The sequence below is a fragment of the Dipodomys spectabilis genome, unplaced genomic scaffold (genome assembly GCF_019054845.1).
Source record: "Dipodomys spectabilis isolate Male_0828 unplaced genomic scaffold, ASM1905484v1 ptg000542l, whole genome shotgun sequence".
In the NCBI taxonomy this organism is placed as follows: Eukaryota; Metazoa; Chordata; class Mammalia; order Rodentia; family Heteromyidae; genus Dipodomys; species Dipodomys spectabilis.
The window spans coordinates 907,927-930,068 of NW_024871219.1; the positions used below are offsets into that span (position 1 = coordinate 907,927).

General features: G+C 53.5%; 1 protein-coding gene across 1 annotated transcript in view; it reads right to left on the reverse strand.

Annotated features, from left to right (window-relative positions):
• Positions 1 to 22,142, reverse strand: part of LOC122099859 (ephrin type-B receptor 1) — an 87,380-nt gene that overhangs the window by 42,204 nt on the left and 23,034 nt on the right. The window contains exons 2-6 of the mRNA XM_042670354.1: positions 21,730 to 21,854; positions 17,243 to 17,405; positions 14,461 to 14,569; positions 13,980 to 14,044; positions 5,311 to 5,433 (exon numbers count right to left, since the gene is read on the reverse strand). Of these exons, the coding sequence (XP_042526288.1) occupies positions 5,311 to 5,433; positions 13,980 to 14,044; positions 14,461 to 14,569; positions 17,243 to 17,405; positions 21,730 to 21,854 (585 nt within the window). The remainder of the gene's footprint in view (positions 1 to 5,310; positions 5,434 to 13,979; positions 14,045 to 14,460; positions 14,570 to 17,242; positions 17,406 to 21,729; positions 21,855 to 22,142) is intronic.

The window sequence follows — 22,142 nt, forward strand, 5'->3', positions numbered from 1 at the left end:
CTGGATGTAGGACACATCTCTGATCTCCACCCGTCCTCACCCAACCTCCTCACCCACTCCATCCAGCCCAGCCCTGGTGGAAGGGCCAGACAGGTAGCTTGTGGAGTAAAGGAACGATTTGTTCATTAAAATTCAGCGGATGTGTTTTCTCCTGGAACACTCCCTGGTGACACCTCTTTCTATGCTTTCATACCCTGAAGGGTCAAACTCAAGCCTGCTGTGTGCCTGATCCAGGTGGTACACTGAGCGACGACACTGGAGCACCATCCATCCATGCTGCCGGGACCGATCCAATATGGCAGCCTTGGGCAAGTCTACTCGTCTAACTGATCAACCATTAGCCAGTGCTTTGGGACTTAAAACCTATGAAGTAACTCCCAAAGTAACAATGAACTAATAGTCTCCAAAGACAAGTATCCTTTCTAGAGAAACTTCCATTGCCCTGATTACCCAATGGGAAGAGGCCACGATTGGCTTTCCCATACTCTACTTGCAGAGCACTGACTCAGGATTTCAGTCTCTCTTTCTCATTCTCCCAAATTCAACGCCCATCTCCAGAGTTTTATCCCTGCTATATTTCACCCCCAGGGGACCTTACCTTCATCACACTATACAGCAAATACTTAATTAAAGTGAGACACACTGGGCCAAATCCCAGACTAACCAAGGCACCTAGAGTCTCGCAGAACTCTGAGCCTCGTGGAGAAAGATGGATGTTACACAGATAACTATGTTGTGATTAATAATTAATTATATCTGATGTTCCGGAGCCTTCTGTTTGGATCATAATTACTGTTCTGTTTTTTATACCTTCATGCAACATCCTCAGACACACTGGTGGTTGATTCAATTCTTCCAACCACTTCGTTTCTAGATTTTTCTTCCTCAGCTTTTGCCGCCCTCACCCAACCACTAGTTTCCATGTCTTGAGTGCCAAAAAAGGCTTCACTCTGCCATCAAGATACCACGAAAGATCATTTCTCTCAGCAATATGTAGCTGAGATCTGGAGGATGAGGAGATGGCGTAAATGAACACCTAGGATAGTACCTTGTATGTGCCTATAAGTGACGCGTACTGATAAACACAGATGGGTAAGTAGACACAGCTATGTAGAGAGTCTATATTCTTATAGAATATCCGTGAGAGTTCTACAGAGATGCTAAAAAAAAAAAAGTGTTCTTTAAAACATCAGCTGCTGTTTTATCTGATGAAATAAATTTTGATTAACTGTAAAAAAAAAATCATAAGTAAAAAGGATGGTTTTCCTTCTATCCTTACCTCCAGCCATTCCACCAGTCTCTCTACCCTCTCTGGATATCTTAGTTTGCCCGGGTCAGGCTGGACTGAGATCCTCCTATTTGTACTTCCTTGCCTAGCTTGGATGACAGGCATTAGCCACCCTGCTCAGCTACTGTGCTTCCCCGAGAAAGCTGGGACCATAAAATGTAGGCCATCATGCGAAGCCTTTGGTGTCGAATGAAGGCTGAGACACCCTTTCTTTTCCTTGGCCTGGGCTGGCCTTCGATCCCTTCATCTCTACCCTCTTCAGCAGCTCGGATTACAGGCTTGAGCCGTGACATCCTGGCTACTCTCTACATTAATCCGCCGGTTCTACCTGTCCGGCAGCCTTTGTTCCTTCCTGTCCTTAATCCATCCAAGTTGTCTTGTCTTTTAGGGGCTACTCAGGTTTCTCCTCCGTGAGTCTTCCTGGCTGTGGGGGTTTAACTTGCTCCCGGCTGTCCTGTCCCCTCTCCATCTTTTTCCTTCTTCTCACCGAGTGCTACCGAGTTCTGTGCACGCGAGAGTCATTCCTGCAGGACGGAGATGCTGCTGCGGGGCATCGGGGGGATGCATCAGCATCCATCCTCACGGGCAGGAGGCAGCGTCTCACGCGTGAACATCTCCCTGAACCTCATCCTTATCCCCCCATTCTCCTCTGGCCCCAAACGGGCACCGTCTCCTGGCGAGCCCCCGCAAACAACCTGCTGGTGTATGAGGAGGAGACAGTGTCTCACCACCAGCTGTCTTGAAAATAAAGTCAAGACAGAAAGCAATGCCCTCGATGTGGGGCACCTGCCAGTCCCCATGGTGGAAATGCTCCCGTCGTGGTGGATACCAGGCCAGGGCCGCACCGCTGGGCCCAGGAATGGAAGGAGAGGCCTGAGACTGGGCCTTGCGCAGCCTGGCTCCACTCTCTCTCTCTTTCTAGTGCATTTCATTGAAACTTTTTCCTAGTGCTCATCCCAGGAGGCTCAGACCGATGGCCATCTCCTCCGTGGGGCTTCTGGTTCTCCAAGATCCTCCCAGGACAAGTGGTGGACCCAGCCCCTCCCGCGTGCCTCTGTGTGGATGCTATGAAAGAATGACCCTCGGAGACCATGAGACCTTGCAGGGGAAAAGCAATTCACTCGTTTCTGGAACTCCACCTTGAACACTAGGTAAAATCTGGTGGAGGGAGGGAGGAGGGAGGGAGGGTAGGAAGGAGGAAAGGAGGGAGGGAGGGAAGGAAGGAGGAAAGGAGGGAAGGAAGGGAGGAAGGAAGGGAGGAAGGAAGGGAGGAAGGAAGGGAGGGAGGGAGGGAGGGAGGGGAAGGGAAGGAAAGGGAGGGAGGGAGGGGAAGGGAAGGAAAGGGAGGGAGGGAGGGGAAGGGAAGGAAGGAAGGAAGGAGGAAAAGGAATGAAGTCTCGAGAGAGAGATGGAGGGAAGGAAGGAAAAGGAAGGAAGAAAGGAAGGAAGGAAGAAGGGAAGGAAGAAAGGAGGAAAAGGAATGAAGGAGTCAGATGGAGGAAAGGAGAGAAGGAAGAAAGGAGAGGAAGGAAAGAAAAGAAGGAAGGGAAGGAAAAGGAAGGAAGGAATGGAGGGAGGGAGAGAAAGAAAAAAGAAAGGAAGGAGGGATAGAAGGAGGGAGGGAAGGAAGACAGGAGAAAGAAGGGAATGAGAAACAGGAATGAAGGAGGGAGAGATGGAAGGAAGGAAAGAAGGAAGGGAGGAAGGAAGGGAAGAAGGGAGGAAGGAAAGGAAGGGAGGGAGGAAGGAAGGGAGGGAGGAAGGAAGGGAGGGAGGAAGGAAGGGAGGGAGGGAGGGAGGGAGGGAGGGAGGAAGGGAGGGAGGGAGGGAGGAAGGAAGGGAGGGAAAGAAGGAGGGAAGGAGAGGAATGAGGATGAGGGAATGAGAAAAGGATGGGAATGAACATCCAAGGAAAAAGGGAGGAAGAAAATGAGAGGAAAGGAGAAAAGGAAGGAGAGAGGGGGAGGGAGAGAGAGAGAGAGAGAGAAGGGAAGGAAGGAAAAATGTCTTCTGACTCTTTCCTTCACGGTGTTGGTTTTTGTGATTTACCATGTAACCCCCCCCCCCCCCCCCCCGTTCCAGTTCTTGCAGGTGGCCCAATGGGACATTGTCATTTACATTGCGTGAATCTTACTTTAGGACAAAACAGTTTCTTTTGAAATCTCACATTCACACCGGCTCTTGCAGGACAAGGTGGAGCCAGATGTCCGTGAGGCAGAGTAAGGGGGAAGGGAGGGTTGCTGACTTTGGGGGGGGGGGAGGGGGGAAGGAACTGGAAGAAGATGGGATTCTCAGCCAAGAGTGACTTGGATGAAAATCGCCTCGCGTTATGCACAGAGTTAATATCCACGGGGACCACCAGCCCTGAGCTGGTTCTGAATCACAAGGAGCTGGGTTGGTGATACTGGGGGGCGGGGGGTAGTGTGACTGGGCAGGGGTCTCTCTCTCTCTCTCTCTGTGCTTGGCTTGGGCCAAAGGCATCGCTCCCCCAATACCACGTGACCCACGGGAGAGGACTGAAGCGTTCCTGGAGACACAGTGGCGCTGGCAGGGTGTGAGACACGAATGGAAGGTGGCGGGTGGAGGAGACCATCAATTGTGTCTTTATGGGCATCCAGCAGTTGGTGAGCTCTCCCCACACGGCAGTTCCCCGGCGGGATCATGAAGGGAGAACTTTCTTTACTCCTCCCCTGAGGAAGGCAGGGAGGGGCGGGGTGGGGGTGCTCCGTGGGATGAAATGCGGTTCCACGACACATCACTCCAAGCACGCGACATAAATTCACAACATTAAAAGCGCCCAGCACCATTACCACGAGCCATAACAACAATTAATAACACGGGCAAAGAGTTCAAGATGGAAAACCTGTCTCCCTGACACACAGACTCTCTCTCTCTCCCTCCCTCTCTCTCCAGCCTTCCAAGGCACGATCCTTAAATACGTCAGTGTTGAAGGAGGAAAGAGAACATTATCTACCCAGACGTGAGCGCCGTGGTTCGGGCAACGTGGTTCATGTCAGTCAGGGGAGAATCTGAACCGATTCTTGTGCGTTCAATTCTGGTGGTTAGCCGCCCACCCCTCCCCTTCCCCCCCCCCCATTGGATCCTGGGTGGGAAGGGCTAGGGGTGGGGGTGACACCCAACCCACACCTGCCACAGGGAGAGACTGAAGGGAGCGCTGGGGCAAAGCTCCTCCAGGAGACATAAAAATGGCGGCCCGGAGGGTCCAAGCTTCTCATTTCACAGTCCGCTTTACGGTGAAGCCTTCGGTGCATTAAGAGAGTGGAAAGACGGTGACGCTCCCTCTCAAGATCACGTAAGACTGTCGCTGAGTCCCTTGACCACGCGTGCTTGAGTTTCAGTGTCGTTGGGAGATGCCACTCTAGGGCTCGCTCCCCAGGTGACACCAATAAAGCCACCTCAGACCTAAGAGGGGGGAAGAAGACTATGGCGGTGTCTTGGCGATGGGAGCCAGGAAGAATTGAAGATTTCATCAAACTGACTCGGCGACAACCTGATTTTTAAAAAGCAAGAAGAATATTCTAGATGTGGTTTACAGGTGAGATTGGCTGGAAGCCCTTCAGGGCTTGGTTCTACGCTGAGCGGGGTTTCAATGCTGACCCTGGTCTGGCTCCAAGAACATATGGTCAATAGGAAGAAAGAGAACTCAGAAAGATGACAGGGAATCTCAGCCCAACGCCATTAACGTATCACTGACAGGAAGTGTGTCATTGACAGGAAGTGTGTCATTGACAGGAAGTGTGTCATTGACAGGAAGTACATCATTGACAGGAAAGTAGGGTACCAGATGCAGCTTCCCACGATCGCCACAGCTGTCCACGTCCAGATTCGACTTCTGCAGGATAATAGAGCCACAACTCTTTCCAATGAGATGTAGGTTTGTGTGTGTGTGTGTGTGTGTGTGCATGTGTGCCACAAGAGAAGGCCTAGAAAGAGAACGGTAGGAAGACGAAATCTGGACGCCAACAAGACAGAGACAACGGGAACAGAGGGGAGAGCCGTACCTGCTCCGATGACCTCTTCGATTTTCACAAAAGACACGTCAATCTCCTTGGCAAATTCCCGGACAGCTTCGTTGGGGTCCTCGTAAGTGAAGGGGTCAATGTAGATCTTCATCCCTGGGGAGCCTTATTGGAGGAGATAAGTAGGGTTAACATCCCAAAGAGGAACACGGCGATCATCAAGTAGTGGCTGGTATCACCAACACGTTGGGGGTACTGCTAGCTGGGGGCTCCCTGTGGCACCCCAGACTCGCACATGAGGCCGGCCGCTTCCCCGTCTCCCTTCCCTCGGGACCATTCTGGCCTGGTTCTCTGTCCTCTAGTTCTCCTCCGTAATTACTCCCCACCCCCCTTCTTTGGCCAAGTTCTTGATGAAATGTGGAACCGATGCTTCTAAGTGATAGATCGAGACGGGTTTCCACAGCAGGCGCCCACAAGAAGCAAAGAAGCTGATTGATGCCAACCCAACTGCAGTAGCTAGGAAAGCAGTGGTAAAAACGCCAGGGCAGATATTTGTATTTATCAACTTGACAACTTTTTTTTTTTTTTCCCTGACTGCAAGCTGTAGCTAAGGTTTGAACTGACGGCTGTGGTCCAGGATCACAAGAGAGATGAGGCTGGATTTTTAAAATAATAATAATAATAGAAGTTGGTGCTAGAAAACTCTTTAGAAGTGCCCCATCAGTACAGCCAAAGAGAAAATGGGAAAGAAAGAACTCACAGAAGAGCGATGTTGACATTGAAAAAAAAAAAATGAGGTGGAATGGAAGAAAAATGGTCATTGAACTCCTGTGCGTTCAGACACACCCGGAAGAAGGGGGGGAAAAAAATCAGAGAAAATGGTGGGTGAGAAACACATAGAGGAATCTAGACCTTGCCGCTGATGTACGTGGGGTGGCAAGGTGGATAGGTAGGCTTGGGGGACAAAAACCGAGAATCGTCATTGTAGAAATAACCCATTTGGGAAGTAGAGGGAGAAGGGACGGAAGTAGTCGACAGAAACGGAGAGACAAATGGATTCATTCACAGATGTAATTCCTCAGCGTGTTCGATGTGTCATTAAGCCAAGTGTGGAAATTGGTTTCACGGTGATGGGCGGTTAAAAAAAAAAAAGGGACAACAAACGCTGGGGGACGCGGTCCAGCGTGGTGTCACTGTGAGCGGTGGGTGTGTCCACTGTGGTCAGCTGATCCAGGGATGTCTGAAGGGTCACATGACTTGTCACACGTATGGGGGGGGCTGTGGCCCCAGGCCGAGGCTCCATTTCGGGGTCTGCGGAGCGTCCCCTGTCCCCACCCCTCCCCCACAGCCGGCTCTCTGATGATGAGGACTCTGAGTGCCTGGTATTTTTCCACCCCCAAAATTGATCGAAGCCAGGGTGAGGATTGCTAGGCCACAACCCGAAGGAGGAAGGAAGAGTCAGAGAAGAATGGACAGGAGAATGTTTGTTTTTCGTTTTCCCTTTTTAACAAGCAAATGGAGATAGATTTCCTATTATAAAGGACTTTTCCCGGAAGACAAGGTATCTTACTGAAAACACACACACACACACACACACACACACACACACACACACACACACACACACACACACACACACACACACACACACACACACACACACACACACACACACACACACACACACACACACACACACACACACACACACACACACACACACCCCTAGAGTCCCAGATGGCTGGTTTTAGGATACTTAACACATTGTGCTTTTTTTTTTGTCAGTCGTGAGGCTTGAACTCTGGGCCTGGACACTGTCCCTCAGCTCTTCAGCTCAAGGCGAGCGCTCTACCACTTGAGCCACAGCGCCACTTCCAGTTTTCTGGTGGTTCATTGTTGATAAAGAGCCTCACGGACGTTCCTGCCCGGGCTGGCTTTGAACCGTGATCCTCAGATCTCAGCCTCCTGAGTAGCTAGGATGACAGGTGTGAGCCACCGGTGCCTGGCCCATTGTGCTTTTTTTTTTTTTTTAAACCCGAGGATGACTTCGGGATGTACTGACTAAAATCTGGACAAAACACATCAATCTTCTCTACTACCCAGAAATGTTCCTTCCACTCCACAGATCACAAGTGGAGTGGGTTGACTATGTGAACACGTAAGAATGAGGGGGTTTCTCGTTAGTAGGGGTGGACAAAGGACAAAGAGAGATCTCTCCCTTGCTAGGCAGTGGGACAAGTGTCTTTTAGGCTCCTGACAGCTCTGGGATTGGGGATTGGTGACCATGAGCTTTAGAGTTAACCTACCCTTGGGTCAAGAGAGCTGAGGTGTTTCCACAGTGATAATCTCCCGCCAGGGGTGGCTGAGAGAGTAGAAGATCCGACGGCAAAGTGGTAGGCCCAGCTCTGTGGCTAGCTCTGTGATCAGTAGGGACTCCCTGACCGATGGACTCATGACCATGATCAGCACAATTGTTCTGGGAAGTCTTAAGGGGGGGAGGAGGGGGTGCTTAGGAAGAGGAAAAGAGGTGGAAGGAGGGGGGTCGGGTAGTGAGGGACCTAAGGCACGGAGGGTTGTGAGAGTTACGGTTAGAATGACTACCTTGTTATTTGAGATCAAGGGCTTTTAGCGATGTGTGCTAAGCTATCCTATAGGAGTTCTATAGGAACTAATTAAACAACCTAGAAGCTAATTAAACAACCTAGAATGTGCTGTAAATGAATGGTGTGCAAGTGAAGACGGGGATGAGGATGGATGGGGAGAAGGAACCAGAGGTAATGAGCTTTAGAGATATTGGTCTCAGCCGGTGTGGTGAAAGAGCGATTCCCGGAAGAAACACGGGGGGGGGGGGGGCTCTCTTATCTCTGTGCTCTAGGTCAAGATTGTGTGTGTGTCACTCTGCGCCCAAATGGGGGGGGGGAGGGGGGAAGGGGAAGGGGAGTAAGTCCGCTTTTCTCATCAGGAGAGGTTGGCCACCGAGCTGGCTCCTAGATGGAGGTGTGTGTGCACGCGTGCCGTGTGACAGGCAGGGGCTTTGGTTGTCACCAAAGTCCTTTCACTGGAAACCGAGAAGGCTGCCTGGAGCCCAGGAAGTGGTGACTGGCTACCACGTCCGTTCAGAATACATGTCCTAATGGCCAGGTGCATGCAACATGCATAGAATCTCACACACACACACACATACACACACACACACGTTCCAGCTTGGGATGATACCCCTAACCTCCAGACCCCTCTCCTGAAGCACCACATGCCTTTTCTCAAATCCCAGGAGATGATGAGTGAAGGGGAAGGAGGGAGGGAGGGAGGGAAGGAAGGAAGGAAGGGAGGGAGGGAGGGAGGGAGGGGGAAGGAGAGGAAGGGGGGAAGGAGAGGAAGGGGGGAAGGAGAGGAAGGGGGGAAGGAGAGAAAGAGGGGAAGGAGAGAAAGAGGGGAAGGAGAGGAGGAGGAGGAGGAGGAGGAGGAGGAGGAGGAGGAGGAGAAAAATGCCACGGGCTAGCCGGAACAGGTCATTTGTCTTCTGGCTCACCGTGTTTCTGACTACATCCCACATCAAGCTTGTTCCTGCGCCACTTGCCAGTGAGCAGTTTTTAATTATCAGGAAAGCGGTATTTAGTGCGATGAATCACCAGACAGTGAACAAGGAAACAAGTCGGTGGCAGAGCCGGGTAGAGCCAAAAGCGGGGAGACGGAGCTGGGGGGGATGTACTCATGCGCCCAGTGTTGGGGGAATATTGTTGGTGGCAGCCATCGTCATATCAGATGGGATGCATCTCCATAACACAAGGCAGGTTTGTTTTTCACACTCATCTATACAGTGCTTCACACCACGGCTAGTGTAAACTGTCTGCTATTAATTTTGGTATCAATAGCCGCCATACTCCCCTACCACTGGCCCAGGAGTGGTCTTTATGGATTTGAACTTCTGGTGGCTAAGTGTCTTGAGAAAAGGGGGGAAAAAATCCTCTTCGGTTTTTTACAATCATCTCGTGGACTCATTTCTGTGACGGGTGTAATTTGCACACGTAGCCCTTGGGCCTCACGACCAACTCAAGTGTGCTGGGGTCACGAATGTGGCTGGGGTCACAGCGTGTATAACCGAGAGAAAGAGCCAGAGAAAGGGACAGAGGTTGGGGGGAGCGAGAGAGAGTGGGGGGGAGGGGAAGACTGCATTCACAGGAGAATCTGCAACTCTTAAACATGAACCAAGGCTTTCCATGTCTTAAGGCTTGGAGAGAATCGGTCTAGCTGCCCTCTGGGGCTCTCCAGCAGGACACGGAGCAGTTCTAGAAGCAGAGGAGACTACCTCCCATTGTTAGAGGCCCTGGGCTCAGCGGGTCAGGGTTATTTTCCAAAAGGAAGCGCTCAGGATGACCGGTGGGGTGGGGTGGGTGGAGACGCTGGAAGTCTCATGAGAACCATCTAGAAAACCAGTGAGGTCACTGGACAGTGGCCGGGAGGGAGCTGGGCAGAGCGGGTGTGGCTGTAGGCACGCCTGCTCTCCCAGCTGGCAGGTGCTTGTCTTGGATTTAGGGCGGAGGGGGGTTAAAAGCTAAAAGGGGGAAGATGGCCGGCCCTCTGCAGGCCCCTCATGCTTGGGAGTACGCAAAATCAATACCCTGGACAGCTGGGGACCGAAGGGGAGGGAGGGGACACAGCTGATCACAGGTTCAAGGGCGCAAGGAAGAGCCAGGTGGACTGGGGGGACGGGGCAGGGGGCGGGGCAGGGGGCGGGGATTCCCAGGACCCCAGGGGACAGCTTCTCAGAAGGAGCCCATTCGGCTCTTCTCCTCTCCATCATGGAGAGGAAATACTCAGCAGAACAGCGCCCAGTAAGGTGGGTGCGGGGTGTAGACACAGAATCAGACTCGGCCTATTGTGGCCTTACGCCCCAGGTCACACTGGACCTCACGAAACACAGCCATTTCCTCTGCCAAGACTGGTTCACGTTCCCCGATCCCTGCCTGAGTCCCTTCAGCCCCTAACACTGGCTGTTCCAAGTCCCCTTCCTCACGGATTGGGACTTGTCATTCTTCAGACAGACAGGCCAGTCTCCTCAGGACAGGGGAACGGGAGCCCCGGGGCTAAGAGGGTCATTCTAGGAGTGTCCTTCCCAGCACACAGGACATGGGTTGGGATGTCGCTTCTGAGCTGAACCTTCGTCAGGGAACCACCCGGGCAGACAGACCCGGACGTCTGAAACTTGGACGTACAAATCGTTCATTCTCACCCAGCAGATTACCTGTCCTCTCCAAGGCTTTGCGTTTAAAAAAAAAAATTGTTTTTTAAATGCGAAACTTAGTCTTGGGGCTGATTCCGTGTAGGGGAAGCATTTCATACGAGTCCTTGCTCAAGTGTTATTAGGGGCAGGATCTTTCGGTCATGATGTTGAGCGTTTGCTCAACTAAATAACAAGATTTTTTTCCCCCCTCAGATGGATGAATTGGGACTCAGCCTCCTCTTTGCATTGTTTCGTTTCCCTTTTTTTTTCCCTTCTTTTTTTTTTTTTTGGTTTGAACCTAAACACTAGGTTCCAGATTTATCCCGCTACCATTCCCGTCTTGCAGATTTCAAATTAGCATTCAAAGCTGCTGGCTGGTTCTGAATTTTGATTCCGTCTTTTGACGGTGTTAGTTCTGCTTCCCAACTGTTACCTACAAACTCCAGCAGCAGCGCTCGGCGCTCGGCGGCCGTCCAACTCACCCAGTTAAAAACAAAAAGCAAAACAATAACACAAATGAGAGGTTGAACAGGACGCGGGTTAGCGCTAGGGCCTCCCTTCCTGGCTGAAGGAACTACTCACTCACTTTCTTTTCGGATGGAGACAAAAATCTGTATCCGGTTAACAATATTTTCCCTCAGGAGACTATTTTATATCTAGATAGATAGAAAGATAGATAGCTAGATAGACAGACAGACATAGATATCTCCAAGATGAAGCCTACAGCCTCTTTGAGCCTTTGGTAGTGGATTGAACTCCCACTGCGGCCTTCTCCCTGCCCTGCTCTCCTCTTGCCCCGGCCTGAAGAGCAGGGGCTGCCCTCTGAAGTCTTTGGCTACATCGTCCATTTGTTTGGGCTGTCTTCCATCAAAACCTGAGCAAGTGGCCCTGTGGTGGCCTCTCCACACAAGCGATTTCGTGAGGGAGCTGCTCTCTGAAGGCCCTTCGCTCACTCACAACTCCCTGTTATCCCCAGGTCACCCAGCCCCGGACACACCCCACTCAACTCCGAGCATCAGGCAGGCAGACACACCAATCACTAGAAGGCACGTGGCGCCCGAAGAAGGTCCACGAGCCACGCCCCCTCCCCGACTGCATTTCCCGACGTCCAGTCGACGATCACGTTCTGAGAGGTTACTCAGCCTGGCCTGGCCTGGCCTGGCCTGCCAGATCACCCTGTCTAGGTAAAGTCTGGATCAGCCATCGTGTTCTAAGGGACGGACCCGGAAGGCATGTGATTGCTGACGTCCTCCAGCCTTGAACCCAGGACCCAGGCTGTTGGTTTGGGTACGGTCTCTTTCCAAACCCACTTGGAGGGGGGTTCCTTCCAGGACCTGCGGTGGAGGCAGGACGCAGGGCCTGGAGACCTCATTATGTTCTCAGCTCTGTCCCCCCCCACTCTGCACCCTCTCCCCCCACAAACCGGTCAGGGAAGGAGAGGCAGCACACTTTCTCAGAGCCTGTGGTCGCTGGTCCCAACCACTCAGGGGCAACTCTGGGTGCCATGACGGACGCACACACCCACCACCAGGAATTCCCCAGCCTTCCGCTTTCTAGAGTAGAGCCGGGGGGGGGGGGGGGGGGGGGGAGATTCACCAAAACCAACCAGGACGTCAGGGGTCGGCGTTGGGGCTGCTCCTCCCCGGCACCCTGCCCCCCCTGACCCTCCCCCCTTCCCCTCCCTCCCCGGCCACAGGACTCTTGCACATGCGTTTCTATCTACTGGAGACCAGGGGGTGGGGGCAGGATGGCTGTACGATGACCCAGGAGGAAGAGGAGGGTATGGACCACCCATCCTTGGAGACTGAGAGCCACAGCTGCAGAATGCCCTTTGCGTAGCTCGAACCAGCTACTGTCTTGCTACAACATAGATTCCCTGAAGGCCCAGCGACCGCTATGAACAATATCACTTTCCCGTCTCAGGCGGCCTGGGATAAAAGAAATAATCTGGTCCGTGAAAACTTTGGCCTACGGAGTCCATTTTTGCTCCTAGGAAACGCAATCGGGCGAGGACAGGCTTTGCCCGTGTGTGTGGCTCTGGGATCTGTTTCTCTGGCTCATGGTCTCCTGTCAAACGATCGGGAAGAAAGGGGAGAACACTGCGGATGGAGTAGTGGGTGTATGTGTGTGTGTGGGGAGAGCTGAGATGTTCCTTACCAAGGAAGCCTGCCAGAGGGCAGAGCCCCGGAGTGCTAGGACAGATCCCGGGGGCCTTCCGTGAGATCCAGAAGGAGCGATTTAGAAATAGAGTGAGAGCCAGGCGCCCGTGGCTCACGCCTGTCATCCTGGCTACTCAGGAGGCTGAGATCTGAGGATCGTGGTTCGAAGCCAGCCCGGGCAGGAAAGTCCGTGAGACTCTTATCTCTAAAGAACCACCAGAAAACTGGTAGAGCGCTCGCCGTTGAGCAAAAGAAGCTCAGAGACCTGGAGTTCAAGCCCTGTGACCGACCAAGGAAACAACAACAAAACAGCGCGAGCGAGTCCGCTGGACGGGTCTGAGCAAGCAGGGAGACGGGGGGGGGGGGGGGGGGGGGGGGGAAGGGGGGCACAGGTGCGGGAGGACCTGTTTGGGAGCTTGCAAAACCATCTGCCATACGGAGGAAGGAATGACCGGGGCACAGAGCTTTATGATGTAATGATGCACCTGGGAGAGAAACTGTAGCCATAAAGAAAAAACCCACTTCATCCACAGGTTATTTAAAAAACAAACACAAAACCAAGAGCATGGGAGGACAGGGTAAGGCCAACTTTGAACGGGCACCGTTTAAGAAGAAAACACTTCGGGGGCTGGGAAGGTGGCTCAGCGGTAGAGCGCTTGCCTTGCATGCATGAGGCCCTGGGTTCGATTCCTCAGCACCACATAAGCAAAAAGAAAAAAGCCAGAAGTGGTGCTGTGGCTCAAGGGGTAGAGCGCTAGCCTTGAGCTGAAGAGCTGAGGGACAGCGCCCAGGCCCAGAGTTCAGGCCCTATGACTGGACCCAAAAAAAAAAAAAAAGAAGAAAACACTTGGGGAGACATTCCGGCGGGCGCTCGGGGCCTCCGCGGGCTCTCGGCATCTTTCAATTCCCCCGTTCCTGTACTGCGGCTTATCTGTGAGTTGGGTGAGCACACTCCCCCCAGCCGCTCAGTTGCATAAGATAAGGCAGACGGCCTTCGCGGAGAACCCTCCATCTTTCTTTCCCCCACTGAGTCTGATTTTCAGGATTCATTGACTTTGCTAAACCCAACCTGTGGGTTTTTTTTTTAACCCTTAGAGTTCCAGATGGGGCTTGTCCTTGCAGAAGGTAATCCGGCCCATCAGGAGTCCAACGAGTACCTCGGAAAAGACACAGGGCAAGATGGGAAACCTGCAGGGACGGGGAGCGACCACGAGGGCCCTGGGTGGCTGGACCGGCTGCTGGTCTGCTGCACCGATCTCTGTGCACGCTAGCCTGCTGGTTTCTGGCTGTGTGTGTGTGTGTGTGTGTGTGTGTGTGTGATTCCTACTCACCTCGGCCCGTGCTGTAATGCTGGAGTTTATCGCTGTACACGGCCTCTTTGCTGTAAGCCCGTTTCCTGCAGATACACAGAAGGGGGGCGGGGTTCAACTCGGGGTGCTCTATCCAGATATCAAGGCCGGCGGACGGGCTCACCCTGGGGGGTTTACGTTCCACTCCTGCCCGGGCCAGCTTTCTGGCGGCCCCCCCACCCCCCTGCGCCCATTCCTGTGGACAGATACATTCTGCCTTCAAGTCGAGGCCTGGTATAAGCCTACAAGAGCGCTGGCCATTGGGGAAGCAGCCAGCACGCACCGGGCTGCAGCATTCAGCGTTCGTTAGGCCTTCAGGCTGGTGTCTGTGCAGGGCTCATTCCCGTTGGCGTTCCCTCCCGCCCGCCGTCTGCCAGCGGCTGCGGGCCTAGAGCCTGGGCGGGGATGGGGCGGGGGGGGGGGGGTGTCCTCAGGATCAGAGGGGTCCCGGGGGACGGCCCACCTGCTGCAGACGATGGCGATGGCCACCAGCGAGACAATGAACACCACCCCAGCCGCCGCCGAGCCCGCGATCAGGGGCAGCTGCTCCCTCAGCTCCGACTTGTAATCGTCTAGGGGAGAGAAGCTGCAGTGAGCATCCCGGCCTGCGCCTCCTTCCTCCACGCCGACGCCCGACGCCGTAATGCGCAGGTAGGACTGGCACGCTGCGCGCCCGCGCTCCGCCGCTGGACCAGAGCCAAGAGTAAGCTCTGGTCTTTCTGAACTCAGGGCTCTGGGTGTTGTCCCTCCCCCCCCCCCCCCCCACCACCGTGGCTGGCGCGCTACCAGCCACCTGGGCCACACCTTCACGTCTGGCTTTGCTTTTCTGGTGGTTCACTGGAGATACTATTCTCACGGGGCTGGAGCGGGGAGGATTTGGTGCACGGTGGGGCTGGGTTTGACCCGTGATCCTCAGCTCTCAGCCTCCTGAGTGGCTGGGATGACGGGTGTGAGCCACGGGCGCCTGGCACGGAGAGTCATCTTTTAAGTCACCAGCAAAGCCCAACGACAACCGGCTCTAAATGACAACAACAGCTGTGGAAACTGAGCAGCTTTGACAGACGGGTTCTGAGAATGAAGGGCGGATTGCGTTCCTCTCTGTGGGGGTGGGGGGGAGTGGGGGGGGAGTGGGGGAGGGGAAGAGGAGAGGGGAAAGAAAAAGAGGATGAGGGGGAAGAGGAAGAAGGGTAGAAGGCGGAAGAGGAGGAAGAGTAAAAGCAGGACAAGGAGGAAAAAGAGAAGAGGAAAAGACGGAAGAGGGGAAGAGGAAGAGAAGGGGAGGGGGAGAGGAAGAGGAGGGGGAAGAAGAAGAGCAGAAGGAGGAAGAGAATGAGGAAAAGCAGGAGGAGGAGGGAAAAGGAGGGAAAGAAGGAGGAGGGGAGGGGGAAGAGGAGGGGGAAAAGAAGAGCAGAAAGAGGAAGAGGAGGGGGAAAAAGAAGAGCAGGAAGAAGAAGAGGAGGGGGAAAGGAAAAGGAAGGAAAGAAGGAGGAGGGGAAGAGGTGAGGGGGAAGGGGAAGATAAGGGGAAGAGGAATGGGAAAGAAGAAGAGCAGAAAGGAAGAAGAAAAGCAGCAGGAGGAGGAACAAGAGGAAGAAAAGGCGGAGGAGGCAAAGAGGAAGAGAAGTAAGAGAAAGAGGAGAAAGAGGGGAAAGGGGAAGAATAGGAGGAGGAGAAGGAGGAGGAAGAAGAGGGAAAGAGGTGGGAGGAAGGGGAAGAAGAGAAGAGGAGGAAGGAGGAAGAGGAGGAAGATGACAATGACAACCACGGAGTCCTTCACACTGCCTTTATCAGATCAGTCCCATCTGTTTAAGGAAACCTTATGAAGCCACGTGAAACCCCACCGGCATCAAAAGCAGCCCGTGCCAAGTCAAATGTCAGCACGCTGGCCAAGAGCGGGCCGGTGGCTGGGATCGAGGTGGCCGTCACCAGTTCTGAGTGTGGGCAGTGACCGTGAGTGGGGACCACACGGGCCCACCCCGACCCTGCCATCCGCCGTGGACCACCGCTCAGCCCTCAGACTTTCCTCCGTGGGCTGCAGCCAGGCCTGGGTAAGCCCCGGCAAACAGGATTGCCACCCCCGTGTGAGCGTCTGTCATGAGGACAGAGGCTCCTCAGTTTGGCCACTTACCACGGCTCTCTGAGCTCTCTGAGCCCCCCTCTGGGGTCTGCGGAAACTTAACTGTCAAATGCAAAGGAAAAAAGAAAAAGGAATAGCTTTCTTGGGAGCAATTCTTGATTTGTCTAATAGAACTGCCAAGGGAGGCCAGCCGCGCAGAGCAGGTTGGAGAGTTTGGGGCTTTGAACCCTACCTAGTATTCCTTGAGCCACAGTGCCTATAAATCTGGACGGTGAATGAGGGGACTTGGTCCTTTGGGGAAAAGCAGATGGTTCTGTGCTCTTCCCTCCCCCAGGAGCCACTGTTAATCTCCAGGAACTGGCTCACCGTTCTTACACCTCTTCTTACCCTCCTCAGAATACAAGGGGGAAAGAGAAAGAATGTGCCCCAGATAAACTCAGAATGGGGTGCGGATGTCAACGCTCTAGAGATAAAGGGGGCAAAGCAGCCAGGTGAGCGGCTGGGAGAGATCAGCTGTCAGTGTTTCCCGGTCAGACGTGATACCAGCAAAACATCCACCATCACTGGCTGCTCTTGGAATTAGGCGCATTGGATTTTTAGATGGTCTCTAATCAGCATTAAAAAAAAAACAAAAAAAAAAAACCAAAACCACAAATGCCAAGTACTTAAAAAAAAAAGTGTGAGTCAATATAAAAGTCTTATCAGGTACCCAGTCTATCAGCAGCGGCCTAAAATAGAACTCTATGTGAAAACAGCTTTAAAAAAAAAAAAAATCCCCCTTTGTAAGTTAACTAACAAAAGGAAAAAAAAAAAAAAGACTTCCGATTTGGGAGGCGTCAGGAAATAAGACTCACATTGGGAAAAGCTCTCTGCAAACGGCTCCTAAAGAAGGAAGGAAGGAATGGATGAATGGATGGATGGATGGATGGATGGATGGATGGATGGATGGATGCATGAATGCAGATAGGTAGGTATGTGCTAGATAAATGAATGCACCAACTATGGAGAAGAGAAGACAGAGAGGTGCACCTGTGCATGGCGCAAAGGCTGCTGGGAGATCAGATCATCGGGGTTGATGAAGAAGGGAGTCTTGAGGTCTAGGGAGCACAGCTCTGACCAGGGATGGGGATGAATAAAGGACCCGTCCTCCCCCGCTGCCGGGCCTCACCGTCGGTCAGTGTCTGGAAGCACATCTTGCCGCTGAACTTCCCGTAGCCGGCCACGTTCCGGGCGCGCACCTGGACCACGTACACCATGCCCGGCCGCAGCCCGTCGATGCGGGCCGTGTTGGTCTGGCTCCTGGCCATGGAGGAGTTGAACTCGTTGTGCTCCTAGCAGAAGAGTGGGAGGAAGTTCGTCACCGGCCAGCTCCCCAGGGCCGTATCAACCCCGCCCGCCCGGCCGGCGCTACCCCGGATGCTCAGCCCGCCCTTGGTCCTGACAGATCTACGAGAACTGGTCTCCCTCTTGGTCGGCCTTGTCTCTGCTCTGCCCACGCAGCCGATGGCGTTGTAGACGGTCCCCCCCACACACACGCGCACACTTGTGTCTTTCCTGTGCTTTCCACTCTGACCTCTGTAGGCCCATTCATTTATGGACCCTCTGGGGTGCACAGACTTGATAGGATATATGGTGGCTTGTTGTTGTTGTTGTTTGGTTTAGTTTTGCTAGTCCGGGGGCTTGAACTCAGGGCCTAGGAACTGTCCCTGAGCTCCTCTTTGCCCAAGGCGAGCACTCTACACACTTTGAGCCATAGCTACACTTTCTGGCTTCCTGGTGGTTCAGTGGAGGCCAGAGTCTCACAGAGTTTCCGGCCGGGCTGGCTTCGAACCAAGATCCTCAGGTCTCAGCCTCCTGAGATCACAGGCCAGTGACAGTTGCAGGGGTGAGCCACCAGCGCCCGGGTAGAAACGCTCATTTTCAGTGCTTTGCCTATGCCAGGATGGCCTGGTGTGCATCCATATCTGTGATTCATCTGTGAGTCAGTCAGTGAGCCAGACAGGCGGTTAAATGGATGATTCGAGAGTATTCCTGGATGCTGTACTTGAGTGTGAATACAAAGGAGGTGCGCTCTCTCTCTCTCTCTCTCTCTCTCTCTCTCTCTCTCTCACACACACACACACACACACACACACACACACACACTTCTGAGCTAGACGGGTGGATTGGAAAATGAACAGGAGTTGACACAACATTGGTTGAACAAAATACAAAATACAAGCCCGTATTTTGAAGGAGATCTGATCCAAGGACCCTGGGGGAGAGGGGGGAGGGGGAAGAGGGGGGAGAGTAGCACACACAAGAGAACGCTCAAATGCGAGACCCAGAGGGGTCCTTCTGTAATTCACACGCAGCGTCAGGGGACGCGGGTTCAGGGCCACCTCCGGCCGACAGTCAAAAGCGAGGAAAAGACCCATCGTCACTACACACTGGCCCTTTAAGAGACTGCCAGGGGGTAGACTGTCCGCCCATCATCTGATCTACCCGAGCAGTGAGCAGTCCCCAGCCCCACTGCTGCTGGGCCAGGTCGGCAGAAAGAAATCGGTTCACCACGGAGAAAAGGTCGCCTGGACGATTCATCACTAGTTTGATATCCCGGAGACCCAAGATTTCCAAACTGGGAAAATCACCTCGTGGCCACCCCTTGCCAAGGAGAACACAGTTCCCAGCACACAAGCGAGCAGGGCACTGCTGGGAATGAGATGGATGGAGGACCAGACACCGCTTCGAGACAGACCAAGCACTGGCTCAGTAGCTTTCACTTTAAAAACAAAACAAGTAAAAAAACAAAAACCATCATGCTCTGATATACTGGCATTTGGATCACCAGGGCCTAGCGTCAGCTCGTAATCTCCGGACGGTCTATACATTCGGAGGAAGTCGAGTGATTAAAACGAGGATCAGTCCTGGCTGCCCACAAACTCATCCATCAGTTCCGGGCAGATGAGTCTGAGCGATTGGCCGGGTTGATCATCTAATCAGAGTCGGAGGGTGTGGCTGGTAAGGGCTGGCCACCGTTCCATCTCCCTTAGCCCTCCATTCCCCGCCCCCCACCCGGCCCCCATACAAGCCCTCCCACACCTCTGTGCTAAGTGAACGAGCCAATGGCACGCTGCAGTCGTTATTTAAACCCATCAGCCGAGCACAAGATAGTGCCACGGTCGAAATGGATTTCTATGGGGGGGGGGGGGGAATGATCTTGACACTTAAAAGAGGGTAACTCTTCCCCCTCCCCCATCTAAGCCAACCCAGCTTAGCCTGGACCGCTTTCTGCCAAGTGCCCTGTGAGATGCAAACACTTCATCATCAAGACAGCGGAGAGCAGATGTAGATGGCCCTTCCCCGGTTTGCCTACAAGCGTTGACACCAGGAGTGAAAAGTGCTACCAGACAGTAAACAAGAGCGGATGATGAATGGGGCTGGGTGCCAGTGAGGAGAAGCTGGGGGGGGGGGGGGGGGGAGGCGTCACCAGCTCGGTAGCATCTGAGCTCTCCATTAATGAGCTGCTGGGAAGTGACGGCCCAGTGGGCCAGCTTCCCTGTGTTCTACATACAGCGCTACCGGGGGCCGGGACATGCCCCCTGTGCTGGCATTGCCCGTCACTGCCCTCCCCCCGGAGCTGGGCGGGGAGCGGGAGGGGAGGAGGAGGCAGAGGATGAAGGCAAGGTGACTCTGGATGCAATCTGGGACGTGTTGTGAGCTGGATTCGACTCACATTTGCGTTTTCTGAGGATCGGGATTCCGCGGGCCTGGGGGGCAGGCCTGCGGCGGCCCCTTGCTACAAGGACCTGGATTGAATATGAAGATGTAATGGCTACTCTTTATTTGGTCAGTTATGGGACTTGAACTCAGGACCCGGGCGCTGTCCCGGAGTTTTTGTTTGTTGTGTGTTTTGTTTTTTTCACTCAAGGTGAGCGCTCTACTACTTTGAGCCACAGCGCCACGTTCAGTTTTCTGGTGGTTAAATGGAGGTAAGAATCTCACGGACTTTCCTGCCCGGGCTGGCTTTGAACCACCGATTCCTCAGATCTCAGCCTCCTGAGTAGAACTCCCTAGCGGGGTGCGAGGGGGTGACCTGTAGGGAGATGGCTGGGTCATTTAACCTTTCTGCTTTATTGTCTATAAATTGGAGCTATGTCTGGTTAAGTGTGTTTCTTTTTTTTTCCTCTTCTTTTTAAGGATCCAACTAATACATATAATATATATACACATATATGTATATGTATTTCAGATAGATAGATAGATAGATAGATAGATAGATAGATAGATAGATAGATAGATGTGTATCCGAAACAGACTAGCTATTGGATAGTGTGACCAATTCTCACTGTGGTTATTTGAACACACTTCACAGGCTAGGGTCTTTTTTCCTTAAAAGTCACGTTGGACGTGGTCAAGGAAACATAATGAATTTCATCGCGGAGCACTTTGTACACGAAGGAGAAAGGTCTCCGGCCCCGTGCTGAATGGTAACCAGGGCACTGATAGAACATCTTCTCAGTCGCCAAGGGAAGCGCTCTGCTCCCTGGAACCCGGTCAGGAACGCACGGCCCCGGGGATGGGCGGGGCATCTGGGGCATTTGAGTGGTGTGGGCGGGGCATCTGAGTGGCGTGGGCGGGGCATCTGAGTGGCGTGCACGCGTGCTACTGACTGGCAGGGATTAATGAGCTGGCTTCCTCTTTTCACAGCGCGAGGGGCTGAGTCTCTCGGTGGTGTGGATTTCACAGTGGAGCCACTGGAACAAGTCACGTGGCTTCCATCCTGGGTCTGGTGTTGAGCCCGTGACTTTGTGCCGCTCTACCTGCTGAAGTGGAGTCTGTGGGGGCCGGTGGGTAGACAAGGAGCAGGTGGTCCCCAATACATTCCACCCCTTCCCCCCGCTCTGCCACCTGCTCAGATGAGTCACCGGCTCCTATCTCAGCTGTGTGACATGACAGAAGCATCTGTCTATCTGTCCGTAGCCGGAACCGTGGTATTTTCTGCGGTGGACTGTGATCCCGTCATCACAGCTACTCGGGAGGCTGAGAGCAGAGGCTCACGGTTTGAAGCCAGCTCCGGGCAGGAGAGTCTGCGAGACTCGTCTCTCCGCTAAACTTACTCAGAAAAAGCCAGAAGGGGTGCCGTAGCTCAAGTGGTAGAGCGCTAGCCTGGAGCACGGGGCGGCTCGGGGACAGCGCCCAGGCCCTGAGTTCAAGCCCCAGGTCCTGGCAAAAGAAAAAGTCCGTCTCCTGAGGACAGAAATCATCCAGATATTAGGTACCCAATCAGTAAATAAACCTGCTGAGCACACTGTGAGTGTGTGTGTGTTCGGTTAGTACAGAAAGCACTGTATTTTCCTAGGATTGTGGCACACTCTGTAGTTCATGGTGGTGGAAGCGAGGCCCCGAATCCCTTGTGGACAGGCTGGTTCGGTGCCATTTTCTTGGCCCACATTGGTCCTGCCACAGCCCCTTCCTCAACTGCTGCTCCGAAAGCTGTGATGTGTTCATTCCCTTTCTTTTTGCACGCAAACAAGCTACAGACAGACTGACACGTGACTCCCAAACTTAAAATCGCTGTCCTGTACAAAAGCACGTGCGTGCATGCGCGCACACACACACTCACACACGGTGGGTTCTAGGTCTTTCACACCTACAAGCGGGGGCCCGGCTCACCTTCTCGTAGTACCGGATCTCGTAGTCCAGGATGATACCATTGGGCTGCTCGGGCTGCGGCCATGACAGTGTGATGCTCCTCATGGTGGCGCTGACCTGGTGCATGATGGGAACGGTGGACGGGGCTGTGGAGAGAGGGAGAAACGGAGCCGCTGAGCAGGTGCTCTCACCGCGGGCCGAGGGGGCCGCCTTTCGGCTGTACGCAGGGAGAGAGATGCCATTCGATTTGAACTCTGACCTTTCCACCGCCCCCCAGTCTAGCTGGAGCTGCGAGAATGGCTGGTGGGTTTTGCAGACCGCATGGTGTTTGGAGAATAGAGGAGGGGAAAATGACCGCTTGGGCGTGGGGGAATACACAGAGACTGCCATGGTTGTATGTTCATGACAGAGAAGAGAAAGAGGGGTCCAAAACC